The sequence below is a fragment of the Moschus berezovskii genome, chromosome 17, assembly GCF_049115385.1.
Source record: "Moschus berezovskii isolate FMDL1 chromosome 17, NW_MosBer_1.0, whole genome shotgun sequence".
NCBI lineage: Eukaryota > Metazoa > Chordata > Mammalia > Artiodactyla > Moschidae > Moschus > Moschus berezovskii.
The window spans coordinates 60,660,196-60,681,662 of record NC_142476.1 but is presented as its reverse complement, the minus strand read 5'-3'; the positions used below and the strand labels follow the sequence as shown (position 1 = coordinate 60,681,662).

The 21,467-nt window shown below is 46.4% G+C and overlaps 1 protein-coding gene across 3 annotated transcripts in view; it reads right to left on the bottom strand.

The window, feature by feature from the left end:
- KIF26B (kinesin family member 26B) overlaps positions 1-21,467 on the bottom strand; it is a 531,529-nt gene that overhangs the window by 97,957 nt on the left and 412,105 nt on the right. For all 3 annotated transcript variants that reach the window (XM_055419734.2, XM_055419735.2, XM_088845508.1), the window contains 3 exons: positions 10,499-10,705; positions 4,978-5,071; positions 3,505-3,767 (listed from right to left, as the gene is read on the bottom strand). In XM_055419734.2, the coding sequence (XP_055275709.2) occupies positions 3,505-3,767; positions 4,978-5,071; positions 10,499-10,705 (564 nt within the window). The remainder of the gene's footprint in view (positions 1-3,504; positions 3,768-4,977; positions 5,072-10,498; positions 10,706-21,467) is intronic.

Below are 21,467 nucleotides of genomic sequence, written 5' to 3'. Positions count from 1 at the left end.
GGCCGTGGGGTTTTCCAGGCAAGAATACTGGAGTGGGTTGCCATTTCCTCCTCCAGGGGATCTTCCTGACCCAAGGATTGAACCTGAATCTCCTGTATTGGCAGTGGATTCTTTACTTCTGAGCCACCAGGGAAGCCCAGAATCTGTAAGTAGCAGATGTGAAAAGCAAATGGTTTTATCTCAGTGTTCAGTGGGAGCAGATGTCCCGCCCTGACCTCTGCAGAGCCCAGCAAACCCAACATCCTGGGTAATCCATGTACCTAAGGGAACATGTGGGATGTGACTGCATCTTGAGTTCAAAGATTAGACTGTATAGAAGCAGGTAATCCAGAGTACTGTATCTCAAAGAAGTGAAAAAACTTACTTGGCTTTAACTCGACTCTCAATTTTTCCAGCTATTTAATTAAAGTCAATTTTAGGAAACATTTACTAGAATAGTTCTAAAGAAGTAAATGTAAAAGACATGAAAAAAAAAACCCAAGATACTTGAATGTCTCATCTATATCATTTGTCTCATCTAAAGGGATATCTACTTTATCTTTAGTTTCTAAATTATGTTCAAGGCATACTCATTAATTGATTAAAGAAGCATCAAGGGAAATGTATCTAAATCCTATGAGATGTCTTGGCAATTATATTGACAGTAAACCTGACTCAGAACAATATTATCAGCATTTGACCTGCATTTCTTTATCAGGGGAGGGGAAGAAAAGGAAACTAATATTTCTGATTTGTTCAAAGAAATGATTTGCAGTATGAGCCTTAGGGTCAGTAGAAATTTTGACAGTTTTGCTGACAAAGGTCCACTGAGTCAAAGCTATGGTTTTTCTAGTAGTCATGTATGGTTGTGAGAATTGGACCATAAAGAAAGCTGAGTGTTGAAGAATTGATGCTTTTGAACTGTGGTGTTGGAGAAGACTCTTTGAGAGTCCCTTGGACTGCAAGGAGATCCAACCAGTCCATCCTAAAGGAGATCAGTCCTGAATATTCATTGGAAGGACTGATGCTAAAGCTGAAGCCCAATACTTTGGCCACCTGATGTGAAGAACCGACTCATTAGAAAAGTCCCTGATGCTGGGAAAGATTGAAAGCAGGAGGAGGAGGGGACAACAGAGGATGAGATGGTTGGATGGCATCACTGACTCAATGGACATGAGTTTGAGCAAGCTCCAGGAGATAGTGAAGAACAGGGAAGCTTGGCGTGCTATAGTCCATGGGGTCAAAAAGAGTCGGACATGACTGACCTACTGAACTGAACTGATTCTGACTCTAACTGCACCCATAATTCTGAACTAAGAGAGTTGATATTTAGAACCTGAGGCCACCAAAATCCTCAAACTTCAAAGACAGGTCCTCTTGTGCTCATTGTTTTATACTTACTATGGCAGAAAAATAACCCAAAAAATGTTTAATATTCTTCAACAAGAAGGTAAAGAGGACGTGGGTCTTGTCCTCTTCTTCTTAGTTTTCAGTTAATCAGAGCTTTCACCTCTGTGGAACTCCATAATTGATGTTCCACAATTAATGGAACACTAATTAATGTCTAAGTAATCCTGAATGCTTAGAGTGGGAACAGTGGGTAGGGTCACACCAATTCTGTCACAGGTGCTGTTTAGGTGAGGTCTGAGCACATCTTATGCTTCCAACTGTTGGTTCTCAAAGTGTAGTCCCCAGACCAGCAACATCAGTAAAACATAGAAACTTGTTACAAATGCGTATTTCAGGGCTCTATCCCAGGCCTACTGAATCAGAAATTCTAGAGGTGGAGCCCAGCAATCTGTGTTTTAACAAGTATTCCAGGCGACTCTGATGAAGACTGAAGTTTGAGAACCACTGCATTAAGGTTTGTATGACCACTTAGCTTGCATTCTATTTAGGTTTCATATCCAAATAATATCTGATGCATCATTAAAACTATGAAGAGCCAATTTTAGTCAGACCTGGTACAGACCTTTGGGCACTGCTGAGAACTAACCAGATGATCACAAGTGACAGCAGAAACATCCAAGAGGGCTTCCTAGAAGAAGTGACATCTAGCTAATACACCCAAATAAGGAGTTAGCCAGATGAAGAGCAAGAGGAGAGGAACAGGCACTGTTCTATGCACAGGGAACAGAATTTGCAAAGGCCCAGAGTAAGAGGGAGGATGGTTGATGCCTTAGAGTCTTGCTACTGAGAGTGTGGTCAGTCACCAGGAAGCTTGTTAGAAATGCATGATCAGGGGCCCAATCCCAGGCCTTCAGAACCAGAATCTGCATTTTAACAAAATCCTCAGGGCTTCTTATGCACATTAAAGTTTGAGAGTCACTGCTTTCTGAGGTGATCTAAATGTAATTTAAGAAGAGGAGCAAGGAGGGACGGAGAAGGCAATGGCACCCCTCTCCAGTACTCTTGCCTGGAAAATCCCATGGACGGAGGAGCCTGGTAGGCTGCAGTCCATGGGGTCGCGAAGAGTCGGACATGACTGAGCGCCTTCACTTTCACTTTTCACTTTCATGCACTGGAGAAGGAAATGGCAACCCACTCCAGTGTTCTTGTTTGGAGAATCCCAGGGACGGGGGAGCCTGGTGGGCTTCCGTCTATGGGGTCGCAGAGAGTCGGACATGACTGAAGTGACTTAGCAGCAGCAGCAAGGAGGGAAGTGGGAACAGGTGATCCTGGAAGGTCATGTCAGTCTGTGTGAATCGCGAGGATGCACAATGGAAGTAGGAGGATCTGAGATGCTTTAAGCAGGGCAAGAACATGGACAGGTATGAGTAGGAGGGTAATAGAGGGTACCTTCACCTGAAAAAGTAATCCCACTTGAGATGAGACAGGTATTCTACTTATCAAAATGAGCACATCTAAAATGGAGGAATCTGATAAAACTAGAAACTAAAGCCTACTGCTAGAGACTGAAAGAAGTGATTATTCTGGGTGTGAACCAGGGACCTCCCAGGTCATTCCTGCATCTATCATCAAACAGCGAGGTAGAAACACTTTCAACAGACAAGACATCCTGAAGAGGCCAACTGGAACTTCTCTTGGCTTAGCAATTATATCATGGTTCTAATTAGAAAGTGGTTATTAGTTTTTCCTACAGCACCACTAATCCGGCTGTAAACCAGTGCCAGAAACACAGTTTATAGAGCCATAAACAGTCCCAGTAATGGCTGGAGCTATTTGTGCAAAGCAGTAAATATTTCGGCTTGTTGTTAAACAAAAGAAAGATTGTACTTTTTTTTTTTTTTGGAAAGGGGCGTAAAGAAAAGTGAATTCAATTTCCCCCGATTGCTACAACAATTGTGGTTCCTGCTCATTGTCAATTAGATTCAAGGTACAAATATTTAGGTTGAGCGAGCAGCTGGCCCTGCAGCTGCAGGCCATAAAGTTCCAGTCCACTTTAAAGTAAACACTTGCAAGCCTCCCCGGTTTACATGTTGAGTGAGTCATGAGGTGAAGTGCCCCAGCCGCTGAGGTAGGGATGAGCCACCCGCCGCCGACCAAGCCCCCAGAAGCAATCACCTGTGTGCCACAGATGGGGTCCTCACACAGGTACACGCCTGGGGACTGGCCATCCTGCAGGCTGCCCGTGGCCACCTCCGACAGCAGGTCCCGAAGGTTCTCTTCTTTACCCCACACCTCCACGGCTGAGATCCGCACCGAGAAACGTGCTCCAGTCTTTTCCTTCCGTTCGTTGATCAGCTTGAAGAGCCAAGAGATGGCACAGGGGATGATGCCCAGGTTTTGCATGGAGTCGTCTTTGCCGATCATGGTGTAGGACTTTCCTGGGAGAGCGAGGGAAGAAAGAATAGCAGCTTGAGTATCTGGACATCATTCTGTAGTTTCAAGAATAGATGCCAAGGATGCAGGAGAAAGGCCTGGGGAGTGGGGAATGGGAAGAAAGCAAACGAAAAGGTGAAAAATATTCAACAACAACAAAAATTTGACAGCAACAACAAAGAAGACATTTCCAAGTAATATTGATGGAAGGGCTATAGTAAATAATGTGAGAACCCAGACTGATGTCAAGGTTAAATCACAATTGACCTTGAGGAAGATCCTACAACATTACAAGCTGTCCAGTTTCCACATTGTTTTCCTCACGGTGCAAAGGCTAGAGGTGTTTCATCACTGTTCTGGGTCTTTTTATCACACCCCACAGGTTCACTCCACATACTTACACTTTGTATCCGTTCTCAAGTTAAATGCTGTGTATACTTTTATAGCATGAGCAAATTCCCTTTAAAATCTGGATCACTGCTTTGATTAGAGATCAAGAAGACCACAGTGGTAGTGAGATGAAGTGGGCTTTCCATCCTGGCCTAGAACTGGCTCCATCATAGCAAAGTTGCTGCTGGGAGCTCTGCCCAGGGCCATTTTTTGGAACACCCCAAATTACTAACTTATCAAGCATGCCAGCTAAGACCGGGTGAGCAGATGGCTATAGGTCAGGATTAAGAAAGCACTTCAGGGGGATTCAGTCATCAGGCCCTCACAGAGCTAGCTGTGTGGAGGCCTCCTTTCCCAGGTGCTTCAGCACAGGTGAGTTCCCGACTGCTGGGTGATGGGAAGTAGGGGTGCTGCCAGATTGATCCCCCCGGACAGGGGCTAATGGGGTCTGGGCTTTGCTTGGTGGCTGCTCCTCTGGCTTTATGTAGAATCCAAGAGGAAAGGGGGGCCCCCTCCGTTCCCCAACAACCCCTGCTCAGGAAATGTAATTTTCTTGCTGGCTTTCTGGGCATGACCCTGACCCAGACCAAGTGGGAACAACCCCATTAGTCTCTGTTCATCTCCTGGGCTTTGAGGCTTTACTAGATGGCTGGGAATCCACTTAGGGTGAACATCTACATTTCAGAAGCAGAAACGGTTATTCATGATTACTCAGCTCAGCACTGCAGGATGACACCTTCCCCTTCATCTGAGGACAATACAGAAGAAAGGATGAAGTAATGGGGAATCCAGCAAGCAGCATGAAGAAGAGAAGTTCTCACTGACCCAGCTTGGCGTGGCCGAAACAGAACACACAGCCATCTGCCCCGTTGACCACAGACTGGATCACTTCTGCCACGGTTCCAGCACACACTTCAGCCTGGCGGACACAAGAGGAGACACAAGCCGTGAGTGGACCATTAACAGTGGAAACTCAGGGTCGCAAAGCCTTGGCATTTTCAGATGGGTCAGCGCTAATGGAGTTCTGGGGTTCTCAGAACCCTTCTTACTTCCCGCTCCCTTGCAAGCCTGAGTATTACACTCATTACATGCAAACCACCCTCCTGCTTAATCATACATTTCAGTTGCTGTCTCTGCAGACGAGGCAGGAACAGGCTGGAATGGGAATCCAGGGTGCCTTCACGGACCTCACACCCTTCTCTGATTTGCCATTCTGGCCTCCTTGTACAAATATTTAAATTTTCCATTCACCCGCTGCTAACTAGATCTTTCCTTCCTTTCACACACACACACACACACACACACACACAGCATTTATGAAATGGATTAGGCTTTATTAGAGAGTAAAAGGTGATGTGCCATTTCAGGAACGTGACCTTGAGATATATTATAGCTCTAATATAAGCAGGAGGTTAATGATGGATGTCTGCTTTGTCTTTCTAACTCCCTCCTCTTTCTCCATCTCCATCCTTCCCTTTTCAAAACCAGCTTTTTCTTTCTTTCTCTATAGATCCACTCAACGTATACATTATTAATCACCACTGGTCAGGATATTACAATGGGTTTTCTTCAGCCTATTATGTGTCTCATCTCCAATGTGACTATTAAATTTTTAGACAGAGGCCAGGCTCTTGGTGACTTTTGATATTTCCCCATTAACACCCAGTAATACGGCACTCTGCAAATGATAAGAAAGTACATTTTAGGAAGTGATTTGGGGATCTGGGAAATCCCTCTGGTTAGCATCCAGGGCTTTCACAGCAGCGAGAGGGCAAAATCACTTGCCAGGTGCTGCACCTTCTTTCTGCCTCAGCATCGAGGTGGATCTGGAAGCAGTGGGAGGACGTGCAAACTGAGAGCTCCACGGGCATCAGAGCAACCTGCCTCCTAGTGGGAATCTGAGAACTGCAGCCTCGGCAATGAATGCAGTTATTCAACTCCAGGTTGCAGCAACACAATGAACCTAAGTGTTCAAAAATCAGTTTTCTCTCCTAAACTGAAACGGAAAAACCACACTCCCAACAACTGTCAACTGTTCTGGTGGTCACCTCGGCAGCTCGGCTGGGGGCTCCCACTCAATGAAGGTGGTAGCTGGACAAGGTTGTGGTGGGGACCACAGGCACAGTCTCACCCCCAGGGCCTAAGCAATGAGAGCCCAGTGCCAAACCCTGAGATGGAGGCAGTGGAAACTTGATGGAATTTGCTAACATGCCTCTACAGGGCTGGGAGAAGTTATCACCAAATGAATCCCGCCTTCTTTGGATATGAAGTGAGATGGGATCTAGGAGGTTGAGAGCCCACCTAGAGCCATACATAAAATAAACTATATTAGATTCAAGGTCAGCAAAGAGAAAGATGCTTGAATGTGAGCCAAATCCACACACATCCCTGACTCCCCTGTCCAAAGGCCCGAGGACAGAGATACAGGAGTGGCCTCACAGGGCACAGGGTGGGCGGGCAGGTGTTCCCGTGCAGAATTCCTGCCCAGTGTTCACTGAGAAGAAAATGCTCAGCAACATGTCCATCTGGTGTTTGTTAGGAGCTGACTATGGTCCCTGGAGGCCCCTGAACCAAGAGAGGTAGTAGCCTCCCAAGCAGAAGGGTTGGGCAGGGCTGGGTTCCCCACAGGCAGGTCTCAGCTCTCCCGCCCACCCCTCCTGGTGATGACAGAATATTTGTGTTCTCCTTCCTCCACCCAAGTTCATAGGTTGAAACCAAATGTTCCATGTGATGGTATTTGAAGGTGGAACCTTTGGGAATTGATAAGTCATGAGGGTGAAGCCCTTGTAGACAGGATTAGCACTCTTATAAAAGAGGCCCCAGAGAACTCTCCTGATCATCCCACAATGTAAGGATGTATGGAGAAGACAGCTGTCTATGAATCAAGAAGCACCCCTCACCACACATTGAAACTGCCAGCTTCTTGATCTTGGACTTCCAACCTTCAGAACTGTAAGAAATAAATTTCTGTTGCCTATAAGACACCCAGTTTGTGCTGTTTCATTCAGTTCAGTTCAGTTGCTCAGTCGTGTCCGACTCTCCGCGACCCCATGAATCACAGCACGCCAGGCCTCCCTGTCCATCACCAACTCCCAGAGTACACTCAAACTCATGTCCACAGAGTCGGCGATGCCATCCAGCCATCTCATTCTCTGTCGTCCCCTTCTCCTCCCGCCCCCAACCTTTCCCAGCATCAGAGTCTTTTCCAATGAGTCAACTCGTCGCATGAGGTGGCCAAAGTATTGCAGCTTCAGCTTTAGCATCAGTCCCTCCAATGAACATCCAGGATTGATCTCCTCTAGAATGGACTGGTTGGATCTCCTTGCAGTATAAGGGACTCTCAAGAGTCTTCTCCAACACCACAGTTCAAAAGCATCGATTCTTCGGCGATCAGCTTTCTTCACAGTCCAACTCTCACATCCATATATGACCACAGGAAAAACCATTGCCTTGACTAGACGGACCTTGGTTGGCAAAGTAATGTCTCTGCTTTTTAATATGCTATCAAGGTTGGTCATAACTTTCCTTCCAAGGAGCAAGCGTCTTTTAATTTCATGGCTGCAATCAGCATCTGCAGTGATTAAGAGGGTGCAAATGGACTAAGACACCTCCCAAAAGCTGGACCCAGCAGAGGTCTGCCCCAGCAATGGGCAGCTGATGACTGCCAAGCCCACTCGAGGGTATTGAGGGTGGCTTATAAGGAGGAGCAAGGGCTTTTATAATCATTACTTAGCTTCAGAAATCTGATGTCCTTAGAGACCCAGTGAAAGCAAAGCTCATGACTGCTTCAGGCCACTGCGGGGGCTGCTGCTTCACCGGACAACCACAAGGGCCTGAGAGCAGAGGCACATTTGGCACACTTGCCTACTTTCCTGTTTCAGAGGCTCAAAGGGTATTCCCTCGTGGGGGCTGAGGCTGGCCATGCCAGCCGCCTGATATCACTATTAACAATGACAACAGAATACTAAAAATAGCATTTATTGGACACTCACTATGTCCAGGCTCTGCTCTAAACACCTCATGTGTATCCACGCAGTGAATTACAGCAACCACATAAGGCATTTTTTATCTTGTTTTCATTTTATGGTTGAGCACACTGAGGCCCAGAGAGGTGGAGTGACTTGCTCAAGGACACATTGCTAGTAAATAGTGGATAAAATGGTGGGAGGACAAAGATATAACACCATACTGAGCAGGACATGACTTGTTTCCTAGGAAGAATCCAGGATGGATGTTCACCCAGGAAAGGGTCTATGAATGAGACACTGAATTTTTGAGCCTCAGTCTCCTTGTCTGTAATGTGAAAACAGCAATACCTCCCTTTCCAATACCACTGGACTCCAGGAAGAGTCCGAATGGGTTAATGTACATGAAACTTCTTGAAAACTGCACATTTATTAATTCATTTACTATATTAGAATTGTAACAGAATCAAAGCATTCTGAAGTGAGTGCGACTGTCAAGAGTGAGCATACAAGCTCTGGAACCAAGTGTGAAATGTAAGCAAAGACTAGCAATAAAGATGGCTCCCTTTTCCGGAATAAATCTAAAACTCATTAATAGGCCACACTTAATTTAGGGTTTGCTTTGGAATTCTTATGACTTAGGGAGATTTGCTTTTGAAAAGTTTTAGCTTAATTAAATTGTTTGTAGGTCATTTATTAGACCCAATGTCAAGTTTAGATTAGTGAGCCCATTGGGTGGTGGAACACACAAAAAATGTAATGAAGAGAGAAACTATAGAACTTATTCATAAAGTACTTCATCTTCTCATGGTAAAACTCTTTGGGGAAACCACATGCTCGGCTTGTTAATGAATGGAGCCTATAATATGTGCTAAGTGCCTATGGTGTAATATAGGCGCCTGTGTGAATATCATTACTTCCTACACTCAGATGCCACATGGAGGAAATTAACAGGAGCTGCAAATGGCAGCCATCAGCACCCTGTCTTCAGGTTCTGCTCTAGGCTATTCATTACCTGATTGTACATTGTTTTGTATAAATCTTGGGAAGTGCTGGAAATTCATCAGGAAGGTGCAGGTGTCTGATGCCAAAATGCAGGCAAAGTAGGCCACTGTACACCTATAACCTGGGTTACAGATGTCTACTACAAGATCCAGTGCACCAATTCATGGCAGATGAATTGCACCAGATGGTATAAGTGGATCTTCTAGTAGACATCTGTTCTTACTGGGATGGGTTCCAGGAGCTTTGGTTAAGGAATCTTGGCACCCTGGACCCCCAAGAAGCCTCCAAATTATACTCATAACTGAACAACGAAAATGGCCACAATTCTCCACCCCTCTCTATGTGTTTTCCCCTTGCAGTGTGACTCTGCAGCTCCTCCAATCAAGAGGCAGAGCCTCTTCCCCACCCCTCAAATTTTGACCAATCAAATTCAGCAAAAGGGACGATGTGTCAGTTCTGAGCCTAAGACCACAAGAGGCCTGCAAATTTGGATCCTGTCACTCCCATGACAGCAAGCCCAAGATAGCCTGCTGGTTGATAAGAAACAACATGGACGACAGACCAAGTGAGCTGGCCAATGCCACTCTGGACCAGCCTAAAGCTGGCCAACCTTCAAACATGTGATGGCATCAGGCCAAGATCAGTGGAGTTCCTGACCCAAACCAGAGCTGATCACTGATGCACAGGTGTGCCAAGCTGGGTGTAGAGGAAGGCTCAGCTGACCCACAGACTCATGAGTGATAATAAATGATTCCTGTTTTAATCCACTAGGTTTAGGGCAGTTTGTAATGCAGCAAGAGCTATCCCTAGCCTGACCCAGGCCACAGGACTGCATGACAGCCTCAATTTTTCTGCCTAGCACTCCAGGTCCTCACTAGGACTACCCTCTATGGAGCTGGAGAACCCTGCCAGCTAATTCTAACCCAGCTTCTTGAAACACCTTTTCTCTTCTTATAGGCTCACACCCAGAAGCCCAGGCAGAGACACATCCCTGGTGGTTCACTGCAGATGTCCAAGCAGAAGTGGGGTCCCAATGGACCAGTTGCCAGCACCTTGATGTAGCTGTTCCTAAAATTTCCAATTCGGCCTGCTCCCTTCCTGCTCCTGTTTGCCATCCACTGATTGGCTCACTCTTCCTCCTCTCCGAGAGCATGTTCTGATGAAATCCTGACACAGCCTGCCCAAGGTGTGACACCAACCATTCAAAAGGACTGAACTAGTCAATGGAACTCAAAATGACTTGCAAACATTGTTGTGTGGACAGTGGAACTGACCCAACAGACTGTTCTGGAAGGCAGCTATTGGGTCCTAGTGAAGAATTACAGATTCTTGAAACTAATCAATATTGCCTGAACCTGAGGAGGGGTTATACCCACCTGAGAAGCATCTTGTGGAAAAACTGCATCAAAGGCAAACATCTTAGGAGGAACTTGGTTCCCTCTCTTTTGGAAGGCATTTAGACCTCCACATGTCAGGGGGTCATACAAGGTGATTTGCTTCTTCCGTGGGTCCACCTTTAAGAAAGAGCTGGATTCTGAGGTATCGCGAGCCAGCGTGGAACAGATGCGAAGCATGACTTTCACCTGTTAAGAAACAAAGGCAGGAAATGACAGGCATTAAGACACTTGGATAGTTTATGATGGAGTACATTTATGTCCTTTGGAGACACAAGTGTATATGGCAGTGTGGAATCGTCTCATGACAAAGTATGATAAAACGCACAATGAATTAGCAACATAATCCTCAGCAGGTCATGGGAAAACTGACTTATTTATAATTATCAGGTAGAATATTTTGATACGTCTGTTACTTTATTACAGAAATGGCACATCACGCTCTTGGCTTCCTATTAATATAAACAGAAAGTTAACTGTACCCAGGTGGCCCAATTACTTAGATGAAAAGGTAGTCTGGACTGCCACGCTTTGGGGGCTGGTGTAGTTCCCTTGAAGCTTGCAGATCAATAAACCCTGGACATAAAAGTTAGCTCCGTAATTTACTCCTTGCCTCTTGCACATCAGGACTCTTACAGACAAAAACCCACAGTTATTAGTGTCATCATTAGAAGCCTGTGAAAATGGCTTGTTTTTAATGGCCAGCATTTGAAATGTGTTTCAAGGGGCAAAAGTGATAAAAGATTTGTTTGAAACATGTTATTTGGGATCCCATTAAGTGAGTGCATACAAATGGTCATTTCAGGGGATGAAAGCACATCTCTGCGGGAAACAGGAGGCAGCACCCCTTTAACCTGCCTCTTAAGTCATCGAATGTGGACATTTCTAGTGCTCAGTCCAGCCGAGCCCCACCCCAGGGCTGAGCAGGGCTCTTGTGGGAATGGACTGCTTACCCTGTACTCTTTGAGTTGAGTAGAAGTCGAGCTGAAGCCTCACGCACAGTTCTGGAGGCTCAAGTTCTGAGAAAATGGCAGCATTTGCTCCCTTACCAGCTCTTTGTTACTGTGGAGCTAGTTCAGTCCAAATGTGTGAACACCTAACCTAGGAGACAGGCCCTGGGGCTGCAAAGACCATAATACGGTCTTCTTTGCAAAGACTAGCAGGGCAGACAGACACAGAGACAGGGGGATTTTTTAATATAAGGAGGCAAATTCTGATGTTATGAATAGGATCATTTTTATTATTTAAATTTATATATTTATTTAATTGGCTGTGCTGTGTGGAATGTGGGATCTTTGTTCCCCGACCAGGGATCGAACCCACGGCCCCTGCATTGGCTTTGTTGTAATTGGAAGCTCAGAGTCTTAACCACTGGATTACCAGGGAAGTCCCACATAGGGTTATTTTTGAACTCCTCTCTACATCATGCCCTCTTCATCTAATCAATGTTCGGGCCTGATGAAATCTCAATCATCAATTTTGGGGAAAAGGACTGTGAAATTTTACATCAAAGCTTTCAAGCATACAGAAATGCTCAGAGAATACTCTCCACTGTGCCTAGTGAGTGAGGTCATCCTCCTGCTTATCTCAGCCTGTCTGCTGAGATAGATGAGATAGGAACTCATGTGCAGTGGACAAAGCTGAAACATCAAGAACTCCTAGGGCACTGGACTCATCGGAGGTCCTGCATCCTGTCCTGGCTGGGCTTGTTCTTATCACTTAAGAAAAGTACTCTAGTGTGGATCCAGGGGCTGTGGTCATAGTGGAAGAGGGCAAGGCTGGGATGAAGCTGACCTCTCACAGTCAAATCTCTGTTCTCCCACTGAGGTCATATAATTTTGCTGCTCTTGTTGTTCAGTCACTAAGCTGACTCTTTGTAACCCCATGGACGGCAGCAAGCCAGGCTCCTCTGTTCTCCATGATGTCCCAGAGTTTGCTCAGATTCATGTTCATTGAGTTGGTGTTGCTACCTAACCCTCTCATCCTCTGCCACCCTCTTCTCCTTTTGTCTTCAGCCTTTCCCAGCATCAGTGTCTTTTCCAATGAGTCACCTGAGCACTGAAGATGGAGTGCTTTCAAATTGTTGTGCTGGAGAAGACTCCTGAGCATCCCTTAGACAGCAAGGAGATCAAACCAGTCAATCCTAAAGGTAATCAACCCTGAATGTTCATTGGAAGGACTAATGTTGAAGCTCCAATGCTTTGCTACCTGATGGGAAGAGCCAACTCACTGGGAGGTCAAGTAATGGTACCTGCCTTTTGCTGAGGGTCTATGGTATGCTAAGGCTGTGCTGTTACCAATGGTATCTTACTTAACCCTCTCAATAAGCCTGTGCATAGGTGGACTTGTCCAGATTTTATAGATGAGAAAACAGATGTTACAGAACTTGCGGGGGGTACAGCTGGGCTCTGATCCCACCTCTGTCTGACTCCAAAACCCTGAAAAGTATCCAATCCATACTTTTTCCATTATGCCAACTACTGCCTCCCATACATAGTCAAACTTCTCAGAGCCTCAGTTTCCACATCTGTATATGAGGAACAGCAATGCCTATCTCATGGGATCGTTGTGAGGATGAACTGACACGTGGAGTACTGAGCACAGAGTAGGGGCCTAACTCCTGTTCCTCCTCCTCCTCCCTCTTCTCCCCCCACCTCCCGCTTCTTCTGCCTCCCCTCCCCATCCTGCCTGTACTTGCCTCTCTCTGAATCACGATATTCTAGCATTTTCCAATCACGGTGTGAATGATAAGGTTTTGCCCTGGACTCAAACAGGATGCCACAGCGGAATCACTGCAGATGGAGCTGGGTATGAAGTGCTGGGCCTTACAAGGCTTCCATCAGTAAAACACCGTCTAGTCTCATACATAGTCACCGCGTATATGACAATAACCATCACGTCTGCCTACATTTCATTCTGGCAATTTTCTTGTCCACCGTGAATGTCTGCAATCTTATTTCAGTTCCACTCATGTCTATAGACTTGCCCCACTTACACAGCAAGTGTGCTAAGAGCATGTATTCAAACTGCAACTTTTGGTAGGTGCCTGGGGCCTCTGGGCTTTCTGTCAGACAACCTTCTAGCCCAGCCCCTAAACGCTACAAGTCAGGGATGATGCAACTCCAGGCAGAACTGATGGAGTCACATGGCCCACTGCTTTTCTATTTCACAATTTCACATGCAATTTCTGGGTAACTAGAGGTGCTGAATGTAAAATATGAACTAAGCCAGGCAAGGACCCACAAGGAGAAGCAGGAGAGAAGGGACTGGATTGGCGAGTCATTTGTTCAGGGGGAAGGCTTCTGAATCTTAATGAAGTTCCAGGCCTGCGGTTCAATTTTCCCAGACAAGCTGCAGATCTCAGCCGCTGGTCTAACCAAGGAGATCCACAGCTCTTTAAAAACCCATTGAATTCTGGGCTGAGGTAAATGCCACCCTCCACTCTCTTCTTTGCAATTCATTTATATAAATGGATATATATTTTTTTCACCCTTAAAGGAAGGAAATTGGGTTCCTCTGCTTTGTTTCTTTGTGTCATTATTCCTTGAGCCCGGTACTCCACTTCCTACTAACCCTCTGTAATTAAAGCACTAAGGAGATACCACTTGTGATCAAGAAAGTCCCCCGACTTCTTGCCAGGAGTTTGTGCTTTTGTTGCAAAAACTGGTAGGTTCTTGGCAACATCTCTGACAACCTTCCTTCTCGCCACTGCCCTGGGAAGAGGGTCCCCACAGCTGTCGACATGAACAGCCTTCTCCCCAGGTCTCAGGGTCAAGGGGACTATTTTGGGCCCAGCAACTGAGGATCTAGAAAGGCCCAGAGTGGGGGAATGCCTGACTCCCTGAGAGGAGCTGAGCACCTCACCCACCAAAGCGCTCCCTGTAGAGACCACTTTGCCTCATTCATCGAAGTTTTCAGTGGCTGGTGCAGGATAGGATTGCTCCCAACAACACGTATCTTGCTGTCCTGCTCATTAATCATTCCAGCGCCTCCTCCTGGATGGCCTGGCAGGACTAATGGAGAGGCGGGCTTGTGAGACTCACAGAGCCTGGACCCTGAACTGGACAGACTCTCCATCAATGTGAAGCAGCGCCGACTGCCTCAGCCTTCCGGGGAGCCCACAACAGGCAGCCCCACCGTGCTCACTGCTCCGCCCCTGTGATCACCCAGACCCCCACCGATACTGAGGCTGTGTCTCCACCCACAAGCTGTCTGGTCACAGGCTCTCCTCAGACTATACGGCTCAGGAGGCCTGGGGGCCAATTTGGCCATTCAAAGGGTCCCCCATCAGTCAGAGAAAGACTACAGGCAATGGTGAGGTGGTGGGACGTGGAGAGGACACAGCAATCCTTCACAAGTGTGGCTTTGTTTCAGCTCCTTTGTGGAACCTCACAATGAAGGCTCTGGACCAGCACACATGTAACAGGGATCAGTCCCTGGCTGGTGTCTTGGCCCCGGTCAGTGCAATGAGAGTGTGCTGGCAAGGATAAATAGTTTTCCCTACAAGGTTAGGAACGGCAGAGTAAATTAACCACCACCATCTTTCAGCCGCTTTCTATTTCTATATTTTGGTTCTTTATCCTGGTGTCTGAACTCAGAGTTTTAAGAATCAGCTCAATAGAAGCTGGTCATGGTGAAGTCAGATCAACCTAACCATCAACACTGTGTGGCATCATTTCTGCCTCAATTCCGGCAGTATTAGAATTATCTTCACCTTCCACATATATTCTTGAGTTCCCAAAACACGTCTGGAAGTGGTTCTCTGAGGCATGCAGAGTCACATAAGAGGGGTGCGTCAGAACCCACCAACCAGAAGCATGGTGGGGCGAGAAGAGCAGGTGAGACCATCAGAGGGGATTCTAGACCAAAGGAGCCATCTCCTGAGACAGAACCTCCAAAGTGCAGAGCCGGGAGCACTGATAACTCCAGTCCAGGGTCGGTTTCCGTCCCACTGAGGCACGCGGTGACGCTAGGACGGACCATGATGAATGTAAGCCGTGGAAATAGCCACTTTGCCATCTCTCATGGGCGACTTTCTCAGCTCAGATGAGAGAGAGAGAGGCCTGGACCAGAGAGTGAGCTGACATCCAGCCCTGCCCGATCGAGCCGATGGGAGAGCAGGAAGCATTGCTGGGCTGCCCGCAGCACACCGGGAAGCCTTGCCTGGTTTCTGTGTGTGTCTGGATGGAATTCAGCTCTTGAGGAAAAAACATGGGAGAATAACAACAGGCTCTATCACACCTGAAGTACATCTCCATTCTTACAGGTTCTAGGTGTGATGGGCACTGACTTCAGTGAACTGGGAGCCAGGGGACTGGCTTCTTAGGCAAACATCACCACCATGGTGCAGCTGTTCATCTAAGGTGCGACCGGGGTGGGCGTGGGAGGGGGGACTTGGCTTCCTTATCCCTAATGTGGGCTTGTTGTGTCACCTCCTTTGCAGGACAGGCGTGAATAGATAAAAACAAAAAAACAAAGACATACTCTAGAATGACATACAAATGTGAAATATCATTCTTTGAAGAAAAAAAGGAGAAAAAAGGAATGGATTTGCATTCTTCAAACTAATTAGTACAAAATAGACTTTCTGCATCAAATTAATGAAATTAGAAGCCCTTCTCCTAGGTTTAATTATTAAAATTGAAGCAAAAACTTATTTAATGGATACATACAATGACAAGAGAGACAAGAATAAAATACCCTCCTTCTTCTTCCCCCTCAAATTAAATTAAGGCATATACAGTCTGCTTATGTCTTTGTAAAGGTGAGTAATCCATGTAAATTTGGATCTGAGGCTCTAAAAGCTAAATGAGCTCTTTCTCTTATTTTATTCCTTTCTTTTCTGTCTTGATCACACAAGATAATATGCTCACAATGTCTACTTATGGTACATTAGCCACTTCTGGAAAATTCTCCAGCCATTCTAAGTAAGATGATTGACGAGACAGGCACCTTAAACAGTATATATTTCTCAAAGTGTATTCTTCTCAACACACTCACTTTTCTGATCTACCAAGAAATTGAGCAATCTTCTATATTCTTCTGAGCTTTGGACATTCTGTCAAATCTATTATAAAAGATTTTGATGAAGTACCAATTTCTAAAACACACTGCAAGGGATTAAGGGTGTGATTTTCCAGCCATTATTTAAAGAGTGCTTTCCTACTTAGATGGAGAAGGAAATGGAAACCCACCCCAGTATTTTTGCCTGGAGAATCCCATGGACAGAGGGGCCTGGTGGGTTGCAGTCCATGGGGTCGCAAACAGGTGGACACGACTCAGCGACCCACTTCCTACTTAGAGCCTAATGTAGGATTCTATTGCTAATCCACCACTGGCACACTGAAACCCACAAGGATGACTTTCCTTCCCCCTTTGGAGTTACCAAATGTGCCTGATAGGAGAGAGGGGCAAAGATGTTTCGTAAAGAAGCAAATTAAAATTGGGTTTTAGAACAGGAGAAGGTTTAGATATTTTTTCTGATAAAATTTCTAGAAATACCTGAAATTACCTTTAAAAGAAATTAATTAGTTAATTATTTGGGGCTGCTCTGGGTCCCCGCTGCTGCGCATGGTGAGTGGGGGCTACTCGTTCTTGCAGTGCGCAGGCTTCTCATTTCCTGGGCTTCTCCTGTTGTGGAGCATGCGCTCCAGGGCGAGCAGGCTTCAGCAGTGGTGGTGTACAGGCTTAGCTGCCCTGCGGCAGGTGGGGTCTTCTCAGACCAGGGATCGAACCCGTGTCCCCTGCATTGGCAGGCAGATTCTTAACCACTGGACTGTCACGGAAGTCCCTCCAGGAGTTTTTAAGGAGACCATGGAATCATATGCCAAATAGTAATAACCTTGGAGGTCTCAAATAACTCTGATGCTAGCGTGTCCAGGGAGAACCAAACAGGTCCCCTACATTTACAGACGGGGCTTTTGAACATTAGGTTACCAAGTCATTATTCCATCTACACATAGTTGCTGTAACAGAATCACAGACTCACATTGAAGTTAAGTTGTCAGTTACAGATCAAAATTGGATTAAATTTCTTTGCATAAAACCATAGTAGTAGTCCTCCATGACATATTCGTAGGCCAGGGGGCTCTCTTCACCTGGAGGAGGTCCAGGGCAGTAGGATCCAGTGCCGAGTTTGAGGGGTGGAGGGCAGACTTCAGGAGGCTGAGGGCGCTCCAGGCCTGTTTTAAGGCAGTGTCTCCTCTGTGTTGACAAAATCAATCACGTAGTCAGTCAGCCATCTACACCACTGCTATAACTTCTTTTACAAACTTTCATCTACAAAGGACTATCTTGTTTCCATATGGTGCTCCACAACAGCTTTGTTAAGTTAGTTTATTACAATTATTACAGCCATCATCCATACTGTAAGGCCCAAGAGACTGAGATGCAGGGTATTCAAGTGACTCATCCGTCCAAAGCCAGTTGCCTGGCAAAGGTGAGAAGCCTGTGGGTCTGACCAGCTCCTCCTACAGTGAGTGTCCTGGATCAGAACCAGAGAAGGAGCCCTGTCCACCCACTAAACCCAGTGGGGCTTGAACTTGTCCCACTTTGGGCTGGGCTCACACTGAACTACCTTTACAAAGATGGGGGCGCTGTCACTATACTGGGGGTGGCTGTCTTCTCAGAGGTGCCTATGGCTGTTGTTGTTTAGTCCGTCCTGACTCTTTTGCAATCCCATGGACTGTAACCCGCCAGACTCCTCTGTCCATGGGATTTTCCAGGCAAGAATACTGGAGTGGGTTGCCATTTCCTTCTCTAGGGAATCTTCCCGACCCAGTGATTGAAGCCACTACTCCTGCACTGGCAGGCAGATTCTTTACCACTTAGCCATCAGGGGCAGCCCAAGCTCAGATGGTGCCAGATAACAAATAATGAGCAGCGATGCCATCAGAGAGGAAAGATTTACATTATTAAAAGCCAGGCTGGGAAGAGAGATGGGAGGTTGTACAGTGTGTGAGACCAGAAAATAGGGCGGTAAGGGACGTGCTCAGGGAGTGGGGGTGGGGGATTCCCCGATGCCCTCCATCACTAGTGTCTGTCACCAGGCAGCCAGCAGGGGACTGCAGTGCTGGAGGGAGAACGAAGCTAGGGGAAAAGTCCTTCCCATGAAACTCATGACTGGCAGTCCCTGGGACCAGGGCCCCTCACACCAACTAGCAGGCTGGGTAAAGCCTGGCCAGGCTTCAAGGAAGGAGATGGGCACGTTTCAGGGGCTGGGCTGTCAGCAAGGATGGTGACTCTGACAGCCCTTAGCAAAGGCTCCATCTCTACAGTGCTTATCTGAAATGGATGAGCTGTTTAGAGAGACAGCCTAAGACACAGGTATTCTCAGGTCTGAAAGAAAGAGGGATGTGGGATTTTCTCTCCAACATTCAGAATGCTCACTGTCTGCAGGTCCTCCCTCTGACCACGTGGAGTATAGCCCAGAGCTTGGGAGCACAAGCTCTGGAGACCTGGTGCCTGGGTTTGAGTTCAAGTTATATCTTTTATTAATGCATATCTGTGGACGAGGCTTCACCTTCTGCGAGCCACATCTAGAAAGATCATGAACTCTGAAGTCAGAATGTCCTGGCTTCTACAAGCTGTGTGACTATCAACATATTTTAACAGTCTCCTCATGAATAAAATGGAGATAATAATCTCAATCTAGAGAGATTTACAAGATTATGAAGCAAAAAATCATGCTAAGTGGGATTCCCAGATGGCGCTAGTGATAAAGGACGTGCCTGTCAGTGCAGAAGATGTAAGAGATGCAGGTTCCATCCCTGGGATGGGAAGATCCCCTGGGGGAGGGCATGGCAACCCAGTCCAGTATTCTTGCCAGGAGAATCCCATGTACAGAGGAGTCTGGCAAGCTACAGTCCATAGGGTTGCAAAGAGTTGGACATGACTGAAGTGACTCAGCATGCATGTACATGCTAAGTACTTAGCACAAAGTAGGTCTTCAATAAATAATAGTGACCATCCCACTGAACCCTCATTCATGACACTGCTATACGAGCTGGTGTCCTAGAGAGCAGATGATTTCTGCTCTCCCTGTAAACACCTTAGAACACGAATTCAGGCAATCTACTCACTAGATTCTTAATAGTTTTTACCTGTAGGAGAGATCTAGAGAGAGAAAATGTTACATCAACATACAGTACAGAACTCCATGCTTAACCAAGGCTGCCCAATCTGCATAGATGCTAGGTTAGCTCATGTCTTCCAACTGCCACCCACTCTCTCTGTTGCCTGATTTTTTATAAATCCTGGGTAAGTGACAATTAAAGATTTTCCTGAATACCGAGTAGGAAAACCATTGTAGTTAGTTTCTGATGACTGTGGTTATTTTTATCTTTGGAAATACCCATTCAACAGATAAACACAGCATGGAAGACATTTTCGAGAAAAGCAGTAGTGAAAGTGAAAGTCGCTCAGTCGTGTCCAACTCTTTGAGACCCCATGGACTACTGTACTCCATGGAATTCTCCAGGCCAGAATACTGGAGTGGGTAGCCTTTCCCTTCTTCAGGGGATCGTCCCAACCCAGAGATCATACCCAGGTCTCCCGCATTGCAGGCAGATTCTTTACCAGCTGAGCCACAAGGGAAGCCCAAGAATACTGGAGTGGGTAGCCTTTCCCTTCTTAAGGGAATCTTCCCAACCCAGAGATCGAATCCAGGTCTCCCACACTGCAGGCAGATTCTTTACCATCTGAGCCACCAGGGAAGCCCAAGAATACTGGAGTGGGTGGCCTATCCATTCTCCAGCGGATCTTCCTGACCCAGGAATCGAACCGGGGTCTCCTTCATTACAGGCAGATTCTTTACCAACTGAGCTAAAGCAGTAGTGGGAACTCCTTAAATCAGAATTCTTTCAAAGGGACTGTTTGGATTTGGGACCTTATTGGGATTACCTGGTGGCTCAGATGGTAAAGAATCTGCCTGCAGTGCAGGAGACTCGGGTTCAATCCCTGGGTCAGGAAGATCCCCTGGAGAAGGGAATGGCAACCCACTCCAATATTCTTGTCTGGAGAATTCCATGGACAGAGGAGCCTGGCAGGCTATATAGTCCATAGGGTCGCAAAGAAGTCGGACACGACTGAGTGACTCTCACTATTTATAAAAGGCCCATTTACCACTCAAGCTCGCTCATGGGTTCTGACTGGAGAGGTAACTAACAGATCTGTCTTTAAATAGTGAGCATTCAAGAAATGCTGTGTCTGCTGGTGCTGGCTGTCATCAAAGATGCTTTTCAGCTTGGCCACCAACAGGGCCAAGGGAAAGCTGTTTTTCTTTTCTGCAGACCAGTTTATCATAAATATGAAGACTTCAGCTTGCTAACCTGACGCTTGATTTAGTGTCTTCTGCACCTCACTGCTGGATTCTCCTTGGTCTCGGGAATTTCAATATCCCACTGTTTCTGGCCTTTGACCTAGATAAATAAACACCCGAACTCTGAAAATAAGTCAAGTGACCCTGTCAGGGACTGTCCAGAAATATTAGCTACCAGGTCCTCCATGGAATTTAGTATAGCACCACGATAAACAGTGTAGTTCTCTAAATCAAAAAGGCAACAGCAATGATCATCTAATAATTAGCTGTGTATTTCTCTGGTATTCATCATTTCCATCCATTTTCTTTATAAAACTGTGAGTTAGGAACACTGTCCACGCTGCTCCCAAGTTCTATTAAATATATGCGTCTCTCATGGGTTGATCATTTTGTTTCTGGCAACACCTCATATGAATGAGGCCTGGGTAGAATCTAGCAGTGTCAGCATTAGCTGAGTTCTCAGTGCCTCCTGGGTCCAGACGTCAGGTAAGCCAGTACAGAACCCTCTCATACTCAGCACTGAGGTTTTTCCAGGCCCACGCGCTTGGTGCTGGGAGAGAAAGCATCCTGAGGAGGTGGGATCTGACGCAAGGTTGGAGAGTCCCCTCCTGGACAAGCCATGGGGAGCACACT